At 43.4% G+C, this 22,383-nt stretch overlaps 1 protein-coding gene across 1 annotated transcript in view; it reads right to left on the reverse strand.

Annotated features, from left to right (window-relative positions):
* LOC115459592 (coiled-coil domain-containing protein 186-like) overlaps positions 1–22,383 on the reverse strand; it is a 193,876-nt gene that overhangs the window by 69,338 nt on the left and 102,155 nt on the right. Inside the window, exons 9-11 of the mRNA XM_030189400.1 lie at positions 19,958–20,056; positions 16,296–16,382; positions 3,581–3,723 (exon numbers count right to left, since the gene is read on the reverse strand). Coding sequence (XP_030045260.1) covers positions 3,581–3,723; positions 16,296–16,382; positions 19,958–20,056 — 329 coding nt within the window. The remainder of the gene's footprint in view (positions 1–3,580; positions 3,724–16,295; positions 16,383–19,957; positions 20,057–22,383) is intronic.

Below are 22,383 nucleotides of genomic sequence, written 5' to 3' on the forward strand. Positions count from 1 at the left end.
TTTGTACCCCACATTTTCCCACCTACTTGCAGGCTCAATGTGGCTTACAAGCACCTGTTATGGCATCGCCATTCCAGGAGATAGATACAATTGGTGTTACAAAAAGATTCTGGATGAAGAAAAAAGGCCTAAGCAGAGTTATAGAAAGATAAATATCGGAATAGAGTGAAGTGGTGAAGTGTTGTAATTAGCTATGGATTCCCACTGTAGGCCTTGTTGAAGAAAAAAGTTTTCAAAGATTTACGAAAGTTAGTTATGTCATTGAACGTTTTCAAGTCAGTTGGTAGTGCATTCCATAGCTGCGTACACATGTAGGAGAAGCTGGTCGCGTGTGATAGCTTGTATTTTAGTCTTTTACAGTTGGGGAAGTGCAGATTAAGGAATTTGCGGGCTGATCTTTTAGCATTTCTGGGAGGCAAGTCCACGAGGTCTAGCATGTAGCTCGGGGCATCTCTGTGGATGATTTTATGAACAATCGTGCAGATCTTGAATGCGATACACTCTTCGAGTGGGAGCCAGTGGAGTTTTTCTCGTAGAGGTTTCGCACTTTCATATTTTGTTTTACCATGACAATTCTGAAATGTTAAATGGTGCTTCTCACAAAACGTTTGGGACAATCTGCTCTAGAATCCCACTCTGACCTCACTTGTTTTGTCTTGGTTTCTTGTCCATCAAAATAAACTCAGATAATTGCCCATGAATAGGAGTCATTTTTTTCCCCACTGTTATAACAAATTAACACTAGGGGGGGGGGGGAATCAAAGGTCCTCTTGTAATTTTTCACAATCCTGTCGCAATTTTACTACTTTGAATAACTTTGTGTCGTCAGCAAATTTAATGACCTCACTAGTTACTCTCATCTCTAGATTATTTATAAATATGTTAAAAAGCAGCGGTCCTAGCACAAACCCCTGAGGAACTCCACTATCTACCCTTCTCCATTGAGAATACTGACCATTTAACCCTACTCTCTGTTTTCTATCCTTTAACCAGTTTTTAATCCACAATAGGACACTACCTCCTATCCCATGACTCTCCAATTTGTGCCTCTCTGCTTCTAACACAAAGCTAGCCAACGAGGAAAAAAAAGAAAGAAAAGAAAAACCATCTAGAATTTAAAAATAGGCTGAATGTTAATTTAAATCAATTAAAAATATAGAAATAGGGCAAACTTTGACCACTAATTGCACCTCACCATGAGCTAGCAACGAAAACGTGAGCTAAATATAAAAATAAGTCCCACACCTCCTCCCTCTCCTCCCCACCCATATGTTAAGTTCAGTAGCAATAGGGTTTTTAACGTCAAGTCCTGGGCACCAATTCCACAGCTCCCGGTGGCTCACTGCTGGCCAGGGAGCCTACATTGTACCACTCATGTAATGACCCTTCATACCATCTCTATCCAACTCTACCTATTTCACATTTTGTTTCTCTTTGTTCTATGAAGGCTCAGCAGGAATCAACTGAACAAAGGGGGAAAAGGGCCCATACTGACGGACCACCGGCATTAAACATCTTTTACAGCATTAAATTTTAACTTTTGTCTTACTCTATTGTGAGCAAATCATCAACCATTTCACAAGTAAGTCAGGGCCAAAATATCACAACAGGCTGTTAAACAGAGGCAACACTTTCAGCAGTCCAGCTAACCTCTTTCTCTGAACACTAGTCTCCAATCATAAAATTTACAGTTTGTTTAGACTTTCTATATCACCCTCAGAACAGGACAGTGTCCAATCAGTGTCTGACGAAGAAGGGCAACCTTCGAAAGCTAATCAAGAAATGTATTAAGTTATGTCCAATAAAAAAGGTATCATCTTATTTTCTTTTCCATGTTTTATTTTGTTTGATTTCTATTGATAACCTTTAAGAGTGGACTAACACGGCTACCACACCTCTCAATCATAAATTAAATTTATAAAAGAAGTAGGAAAGGAACTAAAAAATCATAGGACACAGAAAAAACATTTATACCTGAAAGATAGATACCAATCGACAACCAGATAAAAAGACATTTTAAAAACTTTGATTGCAAGAAGTTTAAAAAAAAAACAAAAAAGCTTCAAGGGTTAACCAATCAGTAGTGAGAGTGATAACTTTTTCCAGCCTCTTATGGGTCAACAGCCTGCCCAAATAACCAAGTTTTTATAGTTTGCTTGACCTATTTGATAGAAGTAATACAAGGAATACATAGTGGTAAATTATTCAAAGATGCAGCTGTGGTAAAATAGAAGGCATTATGTGTCGTTGATTCAAGGTGTGCCTGTTTCAGTCCTGGGAGAACCAATCGACAATCATAGTAACATAGTAGATGACGGCAGAAAAAGACCTGCATGGTCCATCTAGTCTGCCCAAGATAAACTCATATCTTGAATTTGTACCTGTCTTTTTCAGGGCACAGACCGTATAAGTCTGCCCAGCAGTATTTCCCGCCTCCCAACCACCAGTCCCGTCTCCCATCACCGGCTCTGGTACAGACCGTATAAGTCTGCCCTCCCCTATCCTAGCCTCCCAACCACCAACCCCTCTTCCCCCGGCCACCCAATTTCAGCTAAGCTTCTGAGGATCCATTCCTGCTGCACAGGATTCCTTTATGCATATCCCACGCATGTTTGAATTCCATTACCGTTTTCATCTCCACCACCTCCCGCGGGAGGGCATTCCAATCATTAATTGAATGCAGAACTCTTGCTGTATGGAATTGTAAGGGATGCCAGATAATCCAGGGCACCCACCTTAAATGCCTTAAAAGTAAGCAGTAGTAATTTTATAGTAATTCTTTGTTCGATAGGTAGCCAATGCCTTTCTTTAAACATAAGGGTAACATGGTCAGATTTTTTTCGCATGATATAGTAACTTTCTAGCAATATTTTGGATTGATTGCAATTTCTTGAACTGTGAAAGTTTCAGACCTGAATAAATGATGCAATAATCAAGTTTAGCAATAAGCACTGACAAAATAAGGCTAGGGAATATCTCACGGTCGAAGAGATGTCTCATTCAGGAAAGGAACAAGTTGAGAATCATCATCACCAATGAGAAACTGTTAACATGACATATAGGTGCAGTGAAGTTTATTGAAAAAAAAAAAAAAGCTTTAAAAACCTCTAACTGAACTATTGTGTATCCAAGAGGGATATGCAATTAAAAGGATTACAAGCATTAGGCCTTAAACAAGAATAAAGATCAAACTCAACAGTTACATAATTTGTTTAATGCTAATTGTATTAGTGTGACATAGACACAGTAATCAGACATGTTTGTTTCACACAAATGGTCCTTCAATTAAATTACTATAGACCATGATATTTAATGTAATATGTGCTAATACCATTAAACCCATATTACCTACTGATTAGAGCTGCTAATTAACCTTAGGACTGTCAGAGTTTATTAAAATAATGCTTTCTGATACTTCTGGTGTTAAGAAGTAGGGAAAGAAGTTCTGAAAATGCATTGCACCAGGGGAAGAGTGCATGTGCTTGGAACACTTTCATCAGTTTCACAAGCTTCCAGATTTGGCTGAAAGCAGCACTAACGCAGAGTTAAGAAAAGGGCCACAAAAGGGTAAAATGTATACCTTTGATGCTGATCTTGTAATTGCTCCACAATTTTTACTCTGTCCAGTAAATTCTGAATCTCAATCTTTTGCCTGTTAATAATTTCTTTGTATTTTGATAATTCATCTTCTGTTCGCAACCGTTCAGCCTCTAGACATTTCACCTTAATAACAAAACAGAACACTCTAGGTTAGTTAGATAAATAGAAAGAAAAACAGAAAATGGTGGTAGATAAAGACCATATGGCCTCTCAAATCGGCCCATCTTTACCAACTACAAAGCTCTACAATCCCTTCATCTCCCTCACAGATGCTCTGTGCTTGTCCCATGCTTTCTTAAGTTCAGACACACCTCCAATAGTAGGCTGTTCCACACATCCATCACCCTTTCTGTAAAGAAGTATTTCTTCAGATTATGCTCGAGTTTGTGTCTGGATTTAGCTCACATCTTTTTCAGTAGCTCAAGGTGACTTACATTCAGTTGGTTCCCTGTCCCGGGAGTACGCCTCGTCCAAGGTGACAAGCAGCAGCAGGACTTTAACCAGGCTTTTCTGGTTGTCAGCCCAGTGATCTAACCAATAGGCTACTCCTCTATCCCTTTTCACCTTCATCCTACGCCCCCTAATTCCAACAGCAGGCCATTCATTCTCACATGTGGGTGACATCATCCATGTTGCCCAGTGTGGAGCATTAAAAAGCTAATATTGCTTTAAGAGCACACACAGCGCCCCCGTCGTACATGGACGAGTGTCTTCCCGCCCACCACCAGAGTGTGGAACCAGCAGTACAATACTATAGCATGGAATAAACTCCAAGGGGAGGTGGGAGGGTATGTGATAATGAATGGCCTGCTGTCCTCGCAGAATACCTGCTATAGGTACGTATCTTTGTTTTCTCCGAGGACAGGTGGGCCATATTCTCACATGTGGGAATCCCTTGCTACCAGGCTCACCAAAAACTACTAGTCAATTGGACCTTGCAATGGCAAGGTCAAAATAGTTATTAACCTGAAACTGTATACAACTGTTTGAGAGTGCAGCCTGGAACAGAACAAAATGGGCTCGGGGGGGGGGGGGGGGGGGGGGGGGGGTCAAGTTGGATTCTAGCCACCGAACAAATTCTGCAGCATTGTCTGTCCAAACAGACTATCAAGTCGGGTATCCTGCTCAAGGCAGTAATGAGATGTGAATGTGTGGAATGAAGACCATATTGCAGCACTGCATATTTACATAGTAACATAGTAGATGACGGCAGAAAAAGACCTGCACGGTCCATCCAGTCTGCCCAACAAGATAACTCATATTTGCTGCTTTTTGTGTATACCCTACTTTGATTTGTACCTGTGCTCTTCAGGGCACAGACCGTATAAGTCTGCCCAGCACTATCCCCGCCTCCCAACCACCAGCCCTTCCTCCCAACCACCGGCTCTGGCACAGACCGTATAAGACTGCCCAGCACTATCGTCACCTCCCAACCACCAGCCCTGCCGCCCAACCACCGGCTCTGGCACAGACCGTACAAGTCTGTCCAGCACTATCCCCGCCTCCCAACCACCAGTCCCGCTGCCCACCACTGGCTCTGGCACAGACCGTATAAGTCTGCCCAGCACTATCCCCGCCTCCCAACCACCAGCCCTGCTTCCAAAACTGATCTCGAGGACTAACAATGCCACCATGGCTCTGACATTGTGAGCTTTGACCTACTACTACTACTATTTAGCATTTCTATAGCGCTACAAGGCGTACGCAGCGCTGCACAAACATAGAAGAAAGACAGTCCCTGCTCAAAGGTTAGCCCAGCCTGGGCATAAGTGAATGACTTGCAATCTACTAGCCAATTGGAAATGCTGCATTTCCCAGTAGTGACCCCCATCCTATTGGGATTAAAAGAAACAAAAAGCTGGGTAGACGGTCTGTAGGGCCTAGTCTGCTCCAAGTAAAAGGTTAATGCTCACTTGAGTCCAAGGTATGCAGAGCGCTTTCGCCAAAATAGACATGAGGTCTGGGAAAAATTGTTACAAGGACAATCGACTGTTTTAGATGGAACTCCAACACAACCTTAGGCAGGAACTTAGGGTGCATGCAGAGAACTACTCTGTTGTGATGAAACTCACTGACACCCTGTTTACTGAAGTAACAGTCACCAAAAACAAGACCTTCCAGGTCAAGCTCATCAGATGACAGGAATCAAGTGGCTCAAAAGGAGCTTTCATCAGCTGGGTGAGGACAACGCTGAGGTCCCATGACACAGGCGGAGGCTTTGTCAAAAGCAAACCTCTCATGAAGCAAACAACTAGAAGATGTCCAGAGATGGGCTTATCCTCTAAACAGTGATAGTGAGCACTAATCGAGCAAAGATGAACCCTTACAGAGATGGCCTTGAGACCAGACTCAGAGAGGTATAGGACATATTCAAGCAGGGTCTGTATAAGGCAAGAAAGAGGGTCTAGGGCCTTGCCCTCATACCAGAAGGTAAACCTCCTCCATTTGAAAGAGTAACACCTCTTAGTGGAATCTTTCCAGAAAGCCAGCATGACCTTGGAGACACCCCCAGGAAGATGCAAAGAAGCAATTTCTAAACTAACAACATCCAGGCTGAGAGAGCCAGAGACTGAAGGTTGGGATGTAGAAGAGATCCCTCATTCTGTGTGATGAGGGTCAGAAAACACTCCAATCTTCAAGGTTCTTTAGAGGATAACTCCAGAAGAAGGGGGAACCAGATCTATCTGGGCCAGTATGGAGCAATCAGGATCATGGTTCTCCGGTCTTGCTTGAGTTTCAACGAAGTCTTCCCTACAAGAGGGATGGAAGGATATGCATAAAGAAGACCGGTCTCACAGTGAAGGAGAAAGACATCCAATGCTAGCCTGTCATGGGCCTAGAGCCTGGAACAGTACTGAGGGAATCTGTGATTGAACTGAGTGGCAAAGAGGTCCACCGAGGGAGTGCCCCACACTTGGAACGCCCATGCTGAGGGACCACTCATGCAGCTGCATGACCCTGCTCAGTCTGTCAACCAGGCTGCTGGATTTGCCCACCAGGTAAGTGGCCTTAAAAAGCATCCCATGCTGGACTGCCCAGTGCCACATCCAGATGGCTGCCTGACACGGACGAGCTTCACACTCAAGGTGCTTGGTCAGCCCAGGAGATGGATCTCCACATCAACCTTTGGAGCTATAGGCAATCTGGAACACTCTAAAGGCTTTTAGAGATCAGCTGTTCAACAAATTGTACTAATTCAAACAGACAATGAGGTTGCAATGTACTACACCAACAAGCAGGGGGGTACCAGATCACGCCCACTGTGTCAGGCAGCCATCTGTATGTGGCACTGGGCACAAGTGAGCTCCCCAGTCCAAGTGGAATGTATCCATTGTCAGAACCGTCTGGGGCTGAGGAATTTCAAATGGAAGTCCCACCATCATATTGGATCGAATTGTCCATAAAAGCAGAGACTGAACCAATTCTGGTGTCACTCAGATGACATCCGCTAGGTTCCCCGACACCACTGGGAAGATGGGGTCCACTCAGCAGTTCTCTAGTGATGATGTACGGGCATGACATGAACAGTAGTGGCCATATGGCCTAACAGCCTCAACATCTTCCGAACCATGACCTGCTGGCTGGCTCGGACCTGAGTTACAAAGGTGACAAGAATGCCACCCTTGACACAGGGAAAAAAAGCCCACACCTGCTGCGTGTCTAGCAGGGCTCCTATGAACTCCAATTGCTGAAAAGAATGGAGAGGACTTGGGGTAGTTTAAAACGAACCCTGATAGCTCTAACACCTGAATAGTTCTCCGCATGGACTCTTAAGCACTGTCTCTCAACGTGCTCTTCACCAGCCAATCGTCCAAATAGGGGAACACAAGGACTCCCAGTCTGCAAAGCGATGCTGCAATTACTGCAAGACACTTGGTGAAGACCCCAGGAGCCAACATGAAGCCAAAAGGCAACACACAGTACTGGAAGTGATGTGTCCTCAGCCAAAATCAATGATACCTCCTATGACCTTCACATATTGGGATGTGAGTGTAAGCATCCTTTAAATCCAGACAGAATAGCCAATCATTTTCCTGAATCATGGGGACAAGGGTGCCCAGGGAAACCATCCTGCACATTTCTTTGACTAGGAATTTGTTCAGGGCCCTTATGTCTAGGAAAGGACACATCCCCCCTGTTTTCTTTTGCACAAGGAAGTACTGGGAATAGAATCCCTGCCCTTCTTCCCCTGGTGGAACAGGCTAGACTGCATGGACCTTTAGAAGGGTGGAGAGTTTCCTGCAAATACCTTGAGCTGAGAGCTGATGTAAAACGCCCTCAATGGGCAATTTGGTGGTCTCTGCAGCCAATGTAAGGTGTAACTGAGACGGACTACTGGAAGAGCCCACCAGTGGGAGATTACAATGATCCACCTTTCTTGGAAAAATTTCAGCCTCCTTTCAACTGGCAGATCATCCTGGATGGTCACTTTTACTGTGGCTATGCTCTGCTGGAGCCAGTCAAAAGCCCACCCCCCTGCTTTGACTAGGGTGTTGGCTGGGCCTTAGGAGCACGCTGTTGACGAGAACGAGCTTGCTGGGACTGAACCTGTTGAGGCTGGTGAGAGAAAGGAACATACCTATGTCTCCAAGAGAAGTAGGGACCCCTCTTCGACTTGTCAAAAAACCTCCTGGATGAGAAGGAAGGTGCCGAAGACATTCGGTGGGAGAGAATATCAATGGCATCAGTGTGTTTCTTGATGAGGTCTGCAACCTTCTCCACCTTATCTCCAAAAGGTTATCCCTCCAGCACATGACATCCACCAATCTCTGCTGGACCACCGGGTCCAAGTCAGAGACATGCAGCCATGGGAGAGTCTGCACATCGAAATACTCTGGGCAGAGATCCTGGATGCCACATCAAAGTGTCATAGGCACCCCTGGCCAAAAACATTCAACACGCTTTCTGCTGCTTGACCAACTGGCAAAGAGATTGTCTGCTCCTGTGGGAGAGAATTCGCCAAATCAGACATACAATGCACCAAGTTCCGCAAGTATAGGCTCATGTAGAGATAGTAAGATTGAATATGGGAGATGAGTAGAAAGGCCTGATACATCTTCCATCCAAAAGAATCCAGGGTTCTAGCTTTTCTGCCAAGGGACACCGAAGCATAGTCCCTGGAACTTCTGGCTCTTTTGAGCGCAGATTCCACCACCAAGTGAAAAGGCAACTGGGTCCTATCAAACCCAGGGGCGCTCTGGAATCAGTACATCGTGTCAATCTTCTTAGGAAGGGCAGGGACCGACAGAGGAAACTCCCAGTTCTTCACCTGAACATCCCACAGGAACTTGTTTAGCGGGACTATCAAGGCTTCTCTAGGAGGAGACTCGTAGTCCAGGACCTCAAAAATCTCAGCCCTGGGCTCGTCCTCTGCCTCTATATGAATTGGAATGGCAGTCACCATTTCCCGGACAAAAGATGAAAAGGAAAGGCTCTCAGGTGGAGATTTTCTTCTTTCCTCAAGAAGGGAGGGGTCAAATAGAATATCATAGAACTCCTCCTCCGAGAAGTACAACTCAGACTCCCATAAGCGCTCCTCATCGGTGTCGGAAAAGAACTCCTTATGGGAGGGCCGAGACTGAGCCTCCCAATGGAGAGGAACCATGTCATCGAGATGGGCGTCGAGATGTCAGCTCCACCCTCGACTCCGATGAACCTTCCTCTACCAACTTCTAGTGGGTGCCAACACAGGTGGCACTGGCGTCAAAAACCTTACTCTGCAGGCTGAGGGCCAAGCAGGGCAGCAGCAGGAGGCATGGCAGGTGCAAGCACCCCAGATGCTGATGCACTCTGTTTTAAAAGCCTCACCAAGTACTCATGAAGCACGACTCAGATGTGCTCATCGGGAGAGACCATCCAGAAAGGCTGGGGCAATGGGTCAGAGACAGGCAGCTGAACTGCCGGGGTTGAAACAGGTGCTGGGTCCTGGCTGCATAGAGACCCATGCATTGGCACCTCTTGAATGGAGGGAGCGCAGTCCTCCCAGCATCAATGCTTCTCAGGGACCGGGGGTTCCCTCGGTGCCCTGGAGCTTCCCTGACCATGCATACAGGGGAATCAATGCAGATGGGTTTTGGTCTTCACCCAAAGCTAGTCATCAAAGCTTCTCAGTGCCAAAGAGGATGATGTTAAATCCTCACTTCTCCTCGAGGTTGGGTCCGATGCTGACCGGTCCCGGGGCCCTGCACGGCAGTCAGCATCAAGGCAGGTGGACATCCACTCAATGCATGCCCACTCCCAGTGTCCAAGACAAACTTAGCAGCTATGTGGACCAATATATTCAATGTCGGTACAACTCTAGATGTCGATGCCGATACCAACATCAACACAAAGGAGTCACACCATACTCAAAAAAATTTATCTCGCTGAGCCTCTCTGGCCAGCTGGGTTCTTCTCTTCATATGAAGACACAGAACACAGCTGGAAAGGGTATGTTCAAGCCCCAAACACTGAAGACACCAAGAATAAGTGTCTTTGCTAGAGGGTACAGCGCTTACAGCCACTGGGAACCTTCAATGACATGAAAAGGAAAACAGCTGTGGCCAAATCAAATGGCTTGATAGTACCAGAAAAAAGTGACAAAGCACCCGATAAAACACAAAGAACGAGTCCCTACCAGAGCTTAGGCCTAAGAGGCCCTAAACAGTGCGAGAAAAAAAAAGAAAACTTAAAAGTGGGGAAAAAATACCTAAAACAATAAGGGAAGGCGAAAAAAGGAACAAAAAAGAAAAATAGGAGAAAAGGTCTCCCAGGGAAGGCGAAAAACTCACTCGATAAAGTACTCATGCACCAGATGGTGTAAGAAGCCATGAACAGCATGTCCTCCTCTCATAGCGGATGAGAAGAAAGTGATGGTTCCACACTCTCGTGGTGGGCGGAAAGGCACTTGCACATGTGCAATGGGGACGCTGCATGTGCTCTTAAAGCAATATTAGCTTTTTAATGTTCCGCACCGAGCAACGTGTATGGCGTCGCCCACACATCAGATTATGGCCAACTCCTGCACATTTATACTGTAACTGCACACTGATTTTGTTTCCTTGGTATGGGCTTTATGTTTTATAAAGGTTGAAAGCACCGACTGTGCATGCCATGCCATCTGTTTACTGATTAATATATTCTAACACTCTAAAAAAGTGAAAAAACTTTGCAAAACTAATTTCATTATATTTCCAACATAAGGTTGTTTAATGACCCTAATTATGATGCAGTAAAATATGCTATAATTTAAGAAAATTCTTTCAGAGTCTGACATGAGTCAACAATTTACTCACAGCCTCCAGTTTCCTGAAACATTGCAGGACTACATTCTGTGGCACATTTGCACAAGGTTGAATAAACTAATGTAAATTTTATTTGACAAAAATAGTTATTTTACAACAGCTTTCATATCTGGATAGTTATTCTTTTTTGAGTTATGTTGAGTGGTGAAAAAGGAATCCTAACGATCAATATGGGAAGGAACAAGAATTGAAGATGGAGGATCAGAGAGGGGAAGGAAAGGAACGTTCATGGATGAAGGAGAAGCTATGAGATTGGAGAAGGAGTGAGGCAGATGAAAACGGTAACGGAGTTCAAACATGCGTGGGATATGCATAGAGGAATCCTGTGCAGAGGGAATGGATCCTCAGAAGCTTAGCTGAAATTGGGTGGTGGAGCAGTTGGGGGGAAGAGGGGGTGGTGGTTGGGAGGCGAGGATAGGGGAGGGCAGACTTATACGGTCTGTACCAGAGCCGGTGATGGGAGGCGGGACTGGTGGTTGGGAGGCGGGAAATACTGCTGGGCAGACTTATATGGTCTGTGCCCTGAAAAAGGACAGGTACGAATTCAAGGTAAGGTATACACATATGAGTTTGTCATGGGCAGACTGGATGGACCATGCAGGTCTTTATCTGCCGTCATCTACTATGTTACTATGTATCTGGAATGAGGGAAAAGAGGAGGAAGAACTTCTCTCTCTCTCATCCTCCCATCGAATCCCCTGCTCTGTGTCTCACACATGCATTCCCACCACCCCACCCACCTTTCAACCCTGGTACTACACTTCTTTACCACATCCTCTCGCACTCTTGCTGCTTGTTTCAGAGTAAATTGCTTGGACTTCCAAGAGTGCATCTGTATAGCTTTAAGCTTATATTGATATTGATTACAGCAGACATCCATATAAAGACTCCTGAGGAAGGTCCTTGCAGGCCGAAACACGATTCGTGTCGAGTCTCGGATGATACAATAAAGACGTTGGTTCGGACATCGTCTGCTGCTCTTCCTTTAGTCACCCTTGTTGTGACTGTTTGGTTTGTGTGTGCCTACAAGGGTTACTGCTCTTCTGTTTTCCTGCCTTGGGCTTCCTGATAACCTGGAAACCCATCTAGGGGTCTATAAGGGTACCTTGATACACAAAGCCCTGTGCTGAGTGCTGCCACTGTTGCCATCTCAGATTATGTTGCTGCCTTCATGCTTTGGATAACTGGAGGAGAGGAAAAAGTGGATAACAGAAAAGAGGGGAGTGGAAAATCTATTTTTATCATCAAATCTGGGGGTCAGTCAATTTTTTAAGTGTTAAAATGGGGGTCATACTGGATAAAAATTTGTGAAGCAATGAAGTAAAAAGTCAACAAAAAATGTAAGCAAAAAAAAAAAAAAAGTTATCGCCTTATATTTTTGTGGTTGACTTATTTCTTGTGAACAAAGCGCAAGAGATAAAAATACAGGATGGCAGAGTAAGACCACAAGGTTCTTCTAGTGCTTATTGCACTTACTGCAAACCTGCAGACTACAATTTCAGCACTCTTTTTATACCCATCACCATCATAGGAAAGTTGTTCTGTACATTCATGACCTTTCCAAAATAGGCCTCCTAATTCAGGGGAGAGGTAGGAGGCAGCTAAGCCCCATAAAACATATGTTGTAATAGGGCCTTAGAGAGAAAAGGCATGTAGGAGCATATATTGGGCCTATTTTATTAAGGCAGCACATGCACCTAGATGCCTGCATGTGCTGAAGGGTGATACGATAGAGGTCTACAAAATAATGAGTGGGGTAGAGCGGAGAGATGTGAAGCGCTTGTTTACGCTTTCAAACAATAATAGAACCAGGAGACACAAGATGAAATTAGAATGTGGTAGGTTTAAAACAAATCAGAGAAAGTTTTTCTTTACTCAGTACGTGGTTAGACTCTGGAACTCATTGCTGGAGAAGGTACTGACGGCAGCTGGCCTTGCTGAGTTTAAAGGGGGTCTGGACAGATTCCTGAAGGAAAAGTCCATTGATCGTTATTAAATTTGGGATTTTTGCCAGGTTCTTGGGGCCTGGATTGGCCGCTGTCGGAGACAGAGTGCTGGGCTTGATGGACCTTTGGTCTTTTCCCAGCGTGGCAGTGCTTATGCTTATGTACTAATTACCCCAGGGAAAGTAATTACACCTGCTGGTGCAACTGTGTGTGAGAATGTGCTGGTAAGAATATGGGCCACCTATTCTCCGACCCAGAACACCTGTAAGAATACTGCAAGTAGCATCAGCCTTTAGGGGGTCTTTACTAAGCCCCAGTAGCATTTTCAGCTCATAATAGAAATCAGCTGGCGGTAAACACCGAGACACCCATATAGGCGTTTCGATGTTTACCGCCTGATGATTTCTAACGTGAGCTAAAAAAAAAAAAAGAAAAACCCTACCATGGCTTAGTAAAAGACCCCCTTAATGCGCATTATCCCCAAAATGCTTATCTATACCCTCAAGTGCTTTATATTAAAAAAAAAAAAAGGCACAAATTCTGTCTGTTTTATAGGACAAGTACCCAGAGCTATTCCAAACAGCGCATATATTCTCATGCAAATACTTACACCTGCTCCAAAGGTGCACATATACGCTGCCGTTGCTTGCTATGTTACTTTGCCTAGTTGATGAAAAACGCATGGCCATCACAACTCCACTCTTGTTCTGCCCAAGCTATGGCCCCCAGGAATGTCTATGCAATAATTGTGTAAACCTCCTGGTGGCAGAGCAAGGTATAACAATGATGGTACCAAATATGTCACAGTGTTTCCCCAAAATGACTCAACACCAACCAGGGAGTTTAACAATAAAAAGAAAATATTTGTTTTTATTATTTGAATTATATTTAAATGCTAATGAAATCTTACCAACTTGCAAATTTAACATATGTATTTCAATTACAGGTTTGCAACACAAATCAGTTTAGTCTCTAAAAACATTGAGAGCATTTTCAGATAAGTATAAATATTACTTACATAAATCATTTAAGTACATTCAATTTTGCAACACACTAGATTCTTTAAAGTTTCTTTTCTCCTGTCTTTCAGATTTCCGGAGACCTTCAAGGATCTCAACATGTAAGTTTTCCTCTACTCTTTTTTTTCCTTCTTTTAGTTATCTCTCACTTATTGTTCAGGTTTCCTTTACTATTTTCTCTTATGTGCACTTTTTTAAATACCGTATTTTTCTGACTATAAGACGCATCGGACCATAAGACGCACCTAGGTTTTAGAGGAGGGAAATAGGAAAAAAAAAATTTGCTTTTTCCCTCCTCTAAAACCTAGGTGCTCCGGTGCGTCTTGTCCGAATCCCTCCCTCCAAGTTCGGGATCGCCCTCAGGGTTACCTCCTCCCCCCCCCCCCCGGCCCTGTCACCACCTCTCCCCTTACTCACGCGATCTTCCCTGGTGGTCTAGTGATGTCGGGGCAGGAAAGAGCCCCCTCTTTCCTGCCCAGCGCACTGCTCTCCATCCTCCTGTATGCTGCCTGACGGTCTTGGCAAGATTCAAAATGGCCGCCGAGAATTGAAGTCCGAGACCGTCAGGCAGCATACAGGAGGATGGAGAGCTGCGCGCTGGGCAGGAAAGAGGGGGCTCTTTCCTGCCCCGACGTCACTAGACCACCAGGGAAGATCGCGTGAGTAAGGGGAGAGGTGGTGACAGGGCCGGGGGGAGGGCGATCCCGAACTCGGAGGGAGGGAGGGAGGGCAGGCGGCCTGCCAAATCTCTACCTTCTGACTATAAGACGCACCTCCCATTTTCCTCCCAAATTTTTGGGGAAAAAAGTGCGTCTTATAGTCCGAAAAATACGGTAGTTTCAGTCACTTAGCTGCTCTCATTGTTTTCTCTCTCTGGCTCTCTTGAAAGGTGGGCGCCTTTTCTTTCAGGTGATGATCTCCAGCATCAACTTTCTTCCAGTCTTTTCCTAGTAGCATGTTCTCACCAATAGAGCTCTCTCCCAACTGCCAGCCTGAGCTGTTTGTCACTCTCCTGAGAGTTCCATCAGCATGCGGAACACTCAGTTTCACTGCACTGCTGCTCACTGTCTCTACACCAGATCTAGAAGGACTCAGGTAATCTTCAAATTTAACCCATAGGGTTACAATTATATAAAGTAAGGGAAATGGGACTTGATATACCGCCTTTCTGAGGTTTTTGCAACTACATTCAAAGCGGTTTACATATATTCAGGTACTTATTTTGTACCAGGGGCAATGGAGGGTTAAGTGACTTGCCCAGAGTCACAAGGAGCTGCAGTGGGAATTGAACTCAGTTCCCCAGGATCAAAGTCCGCTGCACTAACCACTAGGCTACTCCTCCACTCATTTCACCAGTAAGAGCCAACCTCATCAGTGATGTCACAATGGCTTGATTGCCCAATACTTGCTCACTTCTGATATTGTGATGTCATAAGGGAAAGGGGAAAGGGAAATGGGACTTGATATACCGCCTTTCTGAGGTTTTTGCAACTACATTCAAAGCGGTTTACATATATTCAGGTACTTATTTTGTACCAGGGGCAATGGAGGGTTAAGCGAGTTGCCCAGAGTCACAAGGAGCTGCAGTGGGAATTGAACTCAGTTCCCCAGGATCAAAGTCCGCTGCACTAACCACTAGGCTACTCCTCCACTCATTTCACCAGTAAGAGCCAACCTCATCAGTGATGTCACAATGGCTTGATTGCCCAATACTTGCTCACTTCTGATATTGTGATGTCATAAGGGAAAGGGGAAAGGGAAATGGGACTTGATATACCGCCTTTCTGAGGTTTTTGCAACTACATTCAAAGCGGTTTACATATATTCAGGTACTTATTTTGTACCAGGGGCAATGGAGGGTTAAGTGACTTGCCCAGAGTCACAAGGAGCTGCAGTGGGAATCAAACTCAGTTCCCCAGGATCAAAGTCTGTTGCACTAACCACTAAGCTACTCCTCCACAAGCTATCTGTGCATATTCTCTAACAGCCCTTTTTCCACATATGAAAGCAGCGTCACATGCGACAAAAACTTCCTCCATTATGTCTAACGTAATAAAGGTTGATTTCAAAACAATTAAATAAGAAGCATAAACCATTAGAAATTAATGAAATTCCCAACCAATTTTATAAAGATAAAATGAACAGACACACAGCACGTCTTCAATGAAATTTTGCAGATGCACGAGCTGAAGTTTTCTTTTAAAACTATCTGTTTCTTGACTTAACCGCAGAAGAGATAAAGAAACAGTGAAGCACAGGGAGGCAGTGACAAATAACCAGAAGAGATGTCATTCCAATTCCCCCTTCCAAAGAAGTACAAGCAATACCTAAAAAGCAGACACCACCAGCACCAAAGCAACTTCACTAAATGTTTTAGTTCTATTCTTTGTACTGTGAAAATAGTTGTTGTTACGTACAGCAAGATGGCATGTGCCATGTTTCATTACCTTTGTTCGGAGTGTACGCAGCTCATCCATGCCCTCCGTAAAAGTTCTCTTTAGATCATCTAGCTCTTTTATTTTGGCCTGGTGTACCTTGTGAAGAGGGAGGAGAAAATGTGTGAATGTCACCTCACCTGAAAACCAAAAGATGCCATAACCACAGCACACATTAGGGTAATTCTAATTTCCTTATTTTCATGCGTTAACATTTCTTACCATCTTTTAAACAATTTCAACCGAACACCTGCATTAAAGGTTTTCAGTATTAACTGTATCAGGTAATTAATTCATAAATACATTTCCTTCTACACAGTCTGATTTGGATAAATGTTACACTAACACAACCAAATTTAATATGGAAAAGATCCAGAGTTATCTTTATTACACTATGACTGCCATTCTTACTTTGCATTGCTTCAGTTTCTTTTACATCCCTTTCCAATAGTAGCTTAAGGTGAGTTACATATTGCCCCATGTAAGCCGCATTGAGCCTGCCATGAGTGGGAAAGCGCGGGGTACAAATGCAACAAAAATAAAAAATAAATTACATTCAGGTACACTAGGTATTTTCCTGTCCCCAGAGATCTAATTTTGTACCTAAGGCAATTAAGGGTTAAGTGACTTGTCCAAGGTTATCCCTTTAATTCAAGACCATTTCCTCATTTATACTACACTGAGTATCTATCCTTTCCCAAACCCCACCTTCCACTTGTTCTAACAATGACTAGATATCCTTAATTTTATCAAGTCAATCCTGTTTATAGGTGAGCACAAATGCTCTTGGATGATCAATAATCAATAATGGAGTGGAGGAGTGGCCTAGTGGTTAGGGTGGTGGACTTTGGTCCTGGGGAACTGAGTTCAATTCCCACTTCAGGCACAGGCAGCTCCTTGTGACTTTGGGCAAGTCACTTAACCCTCCATTGCCCCATGTAAGCCGCATTGAGCCTGCCATGAGTGGGAAAGTGCAGGGTACAAATGTAACAAAAATAAAATAGATACTATTGGAGATTCTACATGGAATGTTGCTACTATTGGAGATTCTACATGGAATGTTGCTATTCCACTAGCAACATTCCATGTAGAAGGCTGCGCAGGCTTCTGTTTCTGTGAGTCTGACGACCTGCACGTACGTGCAGGACGTCAGACTCACAGAAGCAGAAGCCTGCGCGGCCACATTGGTGATCTGCAAGGGCCGACTTCTACATGGAATGTTGCTAGTGGAATAGCAAGAATCTCAAATAGTAGCAACAGTGGAGGCGTGACCTAGTGGTTAGGGTGGTGGACTTTGGTCCTGGGGAACTGAGGAACTGAGTTCGATTCCCACTTCAAGCACAGGCAGCTCCTTGTGACTCTGGGCAAGTCAGTTAACCCTCCATTGCCCCATGTAAGCCGCATTGAGCCTGCCATGAGTGGGAAAGTGCAGGGTACAAATGTAACAAAAATAAAATAGATACTATTGGAGATTCTACATGGAATGTTGCTACTATTGGAGATTCTACATGGAATGTTGCTATTCCACTAGCAACATTCCATGTAGAAGGCTGCGCAGGCTTCTGTTTCTGTGAGTCTGACGTCCTGCACGTCAGACTCACAGAAGCAGAAGCCTGTGCGGCCACATTGGTGATCTGCAAGGGCTGACTTCTACATGGAATGTGCGGGGAACTGGGCAAGTCACTTAACCCTCCATTGCCCCATGTAAGCCGCATTGAGCCTGCCATGAGTGGGAAAGCGCGGGGTACAAATGTAACAAAAAAATAAAATAAAAAATAATCAACAATGAAATATCGCCCAAGAAACACTTAGCCTTTCTGTAATTAATTTAACAAATCTGCATTACACTTTTGTGTTTAATATAGTTCAGCCACATTTTTTGAACTGTTATGAAATTTCTCTTTATTGAATATGTAACACTATAAAATAAGAAATGAATAACCAGCATCCAACAATGTCATAAGTAAAATCTGGTGTTGATTAACAACATCTTATGCAACAGTAATTCCTGAATTTCTGAACATTAACCTCCCCCCCCCACAATAAAAAGGAGCTATCAAGGAGAATAGAAAACATCAGATAAGTCTATAGGGCCAGGTCATTTAAAATCATGCTTCTTACCTTAGCTGGTGAGGACTGGATGTATACCTCCCAAACAAATAAAAACAATTTCTCTCTCAAGGGTGAGGTGAGCATCTCTAGTTCCAAGGGTCATAAGTGTAAGAACGCATTTCTCCATTGCCAGTGTGAAGGCGGACTAATACTCAACAAGCATTGCATAATACAGCGTTTTGTTACAACACTAGCCTTATTCAAGAGCATTCTTTCCCCTTTGTTCAAAGGGCCACACCCTGTTGCCTTTCCAAATAACAGACCCAATGGGAACAATGCAATCCACCTCCCCATCAAAGCCACTAAATAGCGAACATTATCAGGGCCTTAACATTAAGAGCTTTTGCATACCCCAAGTCAAACCTGTCTGGCCGTAATAAAAACAGGCAATCTGCTATTCAAATATCAACTAGTACTTTTGGTTAGAACAATCCATGGACTAGTGTGGCCAAGAGAAACAAAGTCAAGTGAACTTTCTATCAGCTTTAGTCCACTTAAAGTATAAGACAAAAGCCCAGTTCAGAGAGCAAAAGGCCTATTCACTTTTATGGAGATGAAATCTGGAATAGAAAGTTGAAAGACCGGTTCACTTCTTAAAGTACAAACCTAACACCACCCTACAGACATTTACAGAAGTGCTGCCTCACTGTCTGCAACTTGAGCACAACGCAGAGACAGCGGCATGCACCACCAAGCAATGCAGGTTTACCCATGAGATGGGAGGCAGAAGGTGACAGAGGAGATGTTGAGGAAAGAATGAAGAGACAGTGGGGGAGGGGGGGGGGGTGAAAGGCTGTAGGACAAGCAAAGGTGGGTGGGGCACATGCTGAGGGAGTGGGATAAAATTCAGGCGAAGATGCTGGGGGAAGGGGCAAATGGAGAAGAGAACAGAGCGGAAGAAGTAGAATACACACATGCTGGAGGGATTAAAGGAGAGAACAGTGGAAGGCAAAGTAAGTGGGGTGGTAAAGAGGTGAGCTGTGTGAGGCCAGAAGAAACATGTGAGGAAGGAAGGAAATTCTGTTTCTATGTCTGAGAAATGGGGATGGGCTGGAAGAAGGGAGAGACACACAACAGGATAGAAATCAAAGGGTGTAATTCTCTAAGGAGCTGCTCTGATTTATACAGCTCTTGTTCTAGTCAATTACATGAGTAAACAGCAATTATCCGGCTACACACTATTCACTGAATATGCACATGGTAATGCATACTTTGCAGGTGGGCATTCACCTGGGCATGTGTAGCTCTCCAATCCAGGCATCAACTCTGGCACCTACTTTCCTTTACAGAACAGGTGCCACGTTACAGAATTGCCCTCAATGGGCTTGATTTGCTAAGAGTTTACCCTGAAGATACAAGCTAGGGCTGCCTTAGTAAAATAAGGCCCTATGGCAGACTTAAAATTGGATGGGGTGCCCACCATCCATGTCAGGGAGGCAAAGAGCTTGACGTTGCCATGATTTGACTTAAGACTATATGTAAACAGAACACCTTCCGGTGGACACATCAGAAACTGCCATGCTGGGAACATTTTGCAGATCGGCAAAGAAACGTCAAGTCACCTCCAAATGGTCCGTTTTTTCTTGCATTTGTCTCTCGAGTTCTCCCTTCGTAATACGGAGCTTTGCGTCAAGTTCATTAGATTTAATTTCTTCCGATTCCTAGCATAAAAATTAAAATAATTAGTTTCTTATAAATAAATGATCTCTTTCAACCGTTTAATAGGAGTATAGTAGTAGTAGTAGTAGTAGTATAACATAGGAAAACATTTTGGGAATTAAAAAAGAATTAAAAATTGCAACGACATTAATAGTAACAGTGGCATTGGCACCAGATAAGCAGTTGTTAATGTCCATGTATTTCAAGAATAAAGATAAAACATTTCTTGGTCAGAAAATACAAATGTTTCCCGATATCTCCACAGACACGCAAAAGCGTCGGAAACTATTTCTTTTAATGAAACCAGCTGTAACCCAGCTGGGTGCAACATTTTACTTGCGATATCCTTGCAAGTGTGTGGTGAGATATCAATCAAATAAGTATATGTTTTTTGATCCGGCTCAGTTAACAGCATTTCTTTCCTCAAGGCAAAATAGGGGTTCTTAGAACATCTTGTTTTTTTCCCCTTTAATTTGTAATTATAACACTGTGTAATGATGGCTGTTATCATCTACTGTTCTATCTTAGAAGCTTATGTTATAAAACAAATTCCATTTCTTAACATTTTGTTCCAAAAATGTGGACTTGAGCAAGAAATTTCAAATCTTTTTCTTTTGTTTTGTATTTCCTTTAAACAGATTGAAATGTATTGCTTTTCAAACAAGCATTTGCTTGATTATAAATGTATAAATTTTCATAAATAAAAAATAAAATAAAAAAGCCTCTAGAGCAGGGATTTTCAACCCGGTCTTCGGGACACACCCAGCCAGTCAAATTTTCCTGAGAGATTTGCATACAGTGGAAGTAGTGCATGCACATCTGTGTCATCAAAATTCTTTGTGGATACCCTGAAAACCTGACTGGCTGAGTGTGTCCTAAAAACTGGGTTGAAAACTCCTGTTCTACAGAAGAAAAAAAAACTGTGGTATTAAATTACGCTCTATTTCTAGACTGCTTTCCTTAAATTTCTCCCTGCTGCAATTTTCTAATAGTAGTCTATATTGCTAACATTAAGCTCTAAAGTATCACTTCTAAGGCACTTTTTTCCTTACTGCACAGAATAAGATAACAAATCTGCACTGCCACAGTGTGGCAAGAGAGATTAAGGATGACATTTTCTGAACATCCATTAAAATATACATAAACAAATCTGACGAGAAAAAAAAAATGTATATGCATGATTTGATCTTAGTGGGATTTAAAAAAAGATAAATAATTTGAATAAACCTATGCATATCTTTTCAAGCACATTTTAAACATCTAGCTTAATGGTTGGCACATGCATGCTACCTGAATTTTTCAAGAATGCTTGTGGTGCTGGTGACTTACCAGTCAGGAATAGCACATGTACCAGGAGTTGCCAATTTTTGGTCTAGCTCATTTTCACGCCTCTATGCCCCTAATTATAAAACCGATGATGTATTCCACAATGTTCTCTCACAACCTGGTTCTTTTAACTTACTGTATTACTTGTATTACTTGGGTGTGCTGCTGCCATTTATGTATATAAGTGTGTTCTTCTATTTGGTCTTTGCCTTTTCCTCATAATGTTCCTTTCTAATAGCATGACTTTGATTCTCCATCGACAAGTGTATGACATAACAACGGCATTGACACAGAATATTCTCTGAATTCAGAAACATCTTCCCATGCACTGATACCTCATGAGTCCCTTTAGTCTAGCTTTGGCTACGAGTTCACACGGGTGTGTGTTTTTTTTCTCTTGTTTTGGGGGTTTTTTTGTTCTTTTTTGCTGCTTAACTCCAGACTCCGCTCCCTTTATCTTGCCGCACCATGTGCCTGGAATAAACTTCCTGAGCTGGTCCCCACCTTAGTAATTCCCTTATCTCTTATTTGTCCTGTTTGTCTGTCTTGATTAGACTGTAAGCTCTGTCGAGCTGTCTCGTCATGTTCAAGTGTACAGCGCTGTGTACGTCTAGTAGCACTATAGAAATGATAAGTAGAAGTAGCAGTAGTAGTCTTTGGGATTCCAGAATCTTGCTACACTTTGGGATTCCAGAATCTTGCTACACTTTGGGATTCTGCATGGAATCTTGCTACTCTTTGGGATTCCGGAATCTTGCTATTCTTTGGGATTCTGCACAGAATCTTGCTACTCTTTGTCCTTATACCTTGTTTGTTCTATTTGTCTGTCTTGATTAGATTGTAAGCTCTTTCGAGCAGGGACTGTCTCTTCATGTTCAAGTGTACAGCGCTGCGTACATCTAGTAGCGCTAGAGAAATGATAAGTAGTAGTAGTCTTTGGGAATCCGGAATCTTGCTACTCTTTCGGATTCCACACAGAATCTTGCTACTGTGGGATTCCAGA

This window comes from Microcaecilia unicolor, unplaced genomic scaffold, assembly GCF_901765095.1.
Source record: "Microcaecilia unicolor unplaced genomic scaffold, aMicUni1.1, whole genome shotgun sequence".
Taxonomy (NCBI): Eukaryota; Metazoa; Chordata; class Amphibia; order Gymnophiona; family Siphonopidae; genus Microcaecilia; species Microcaecilia unicolor.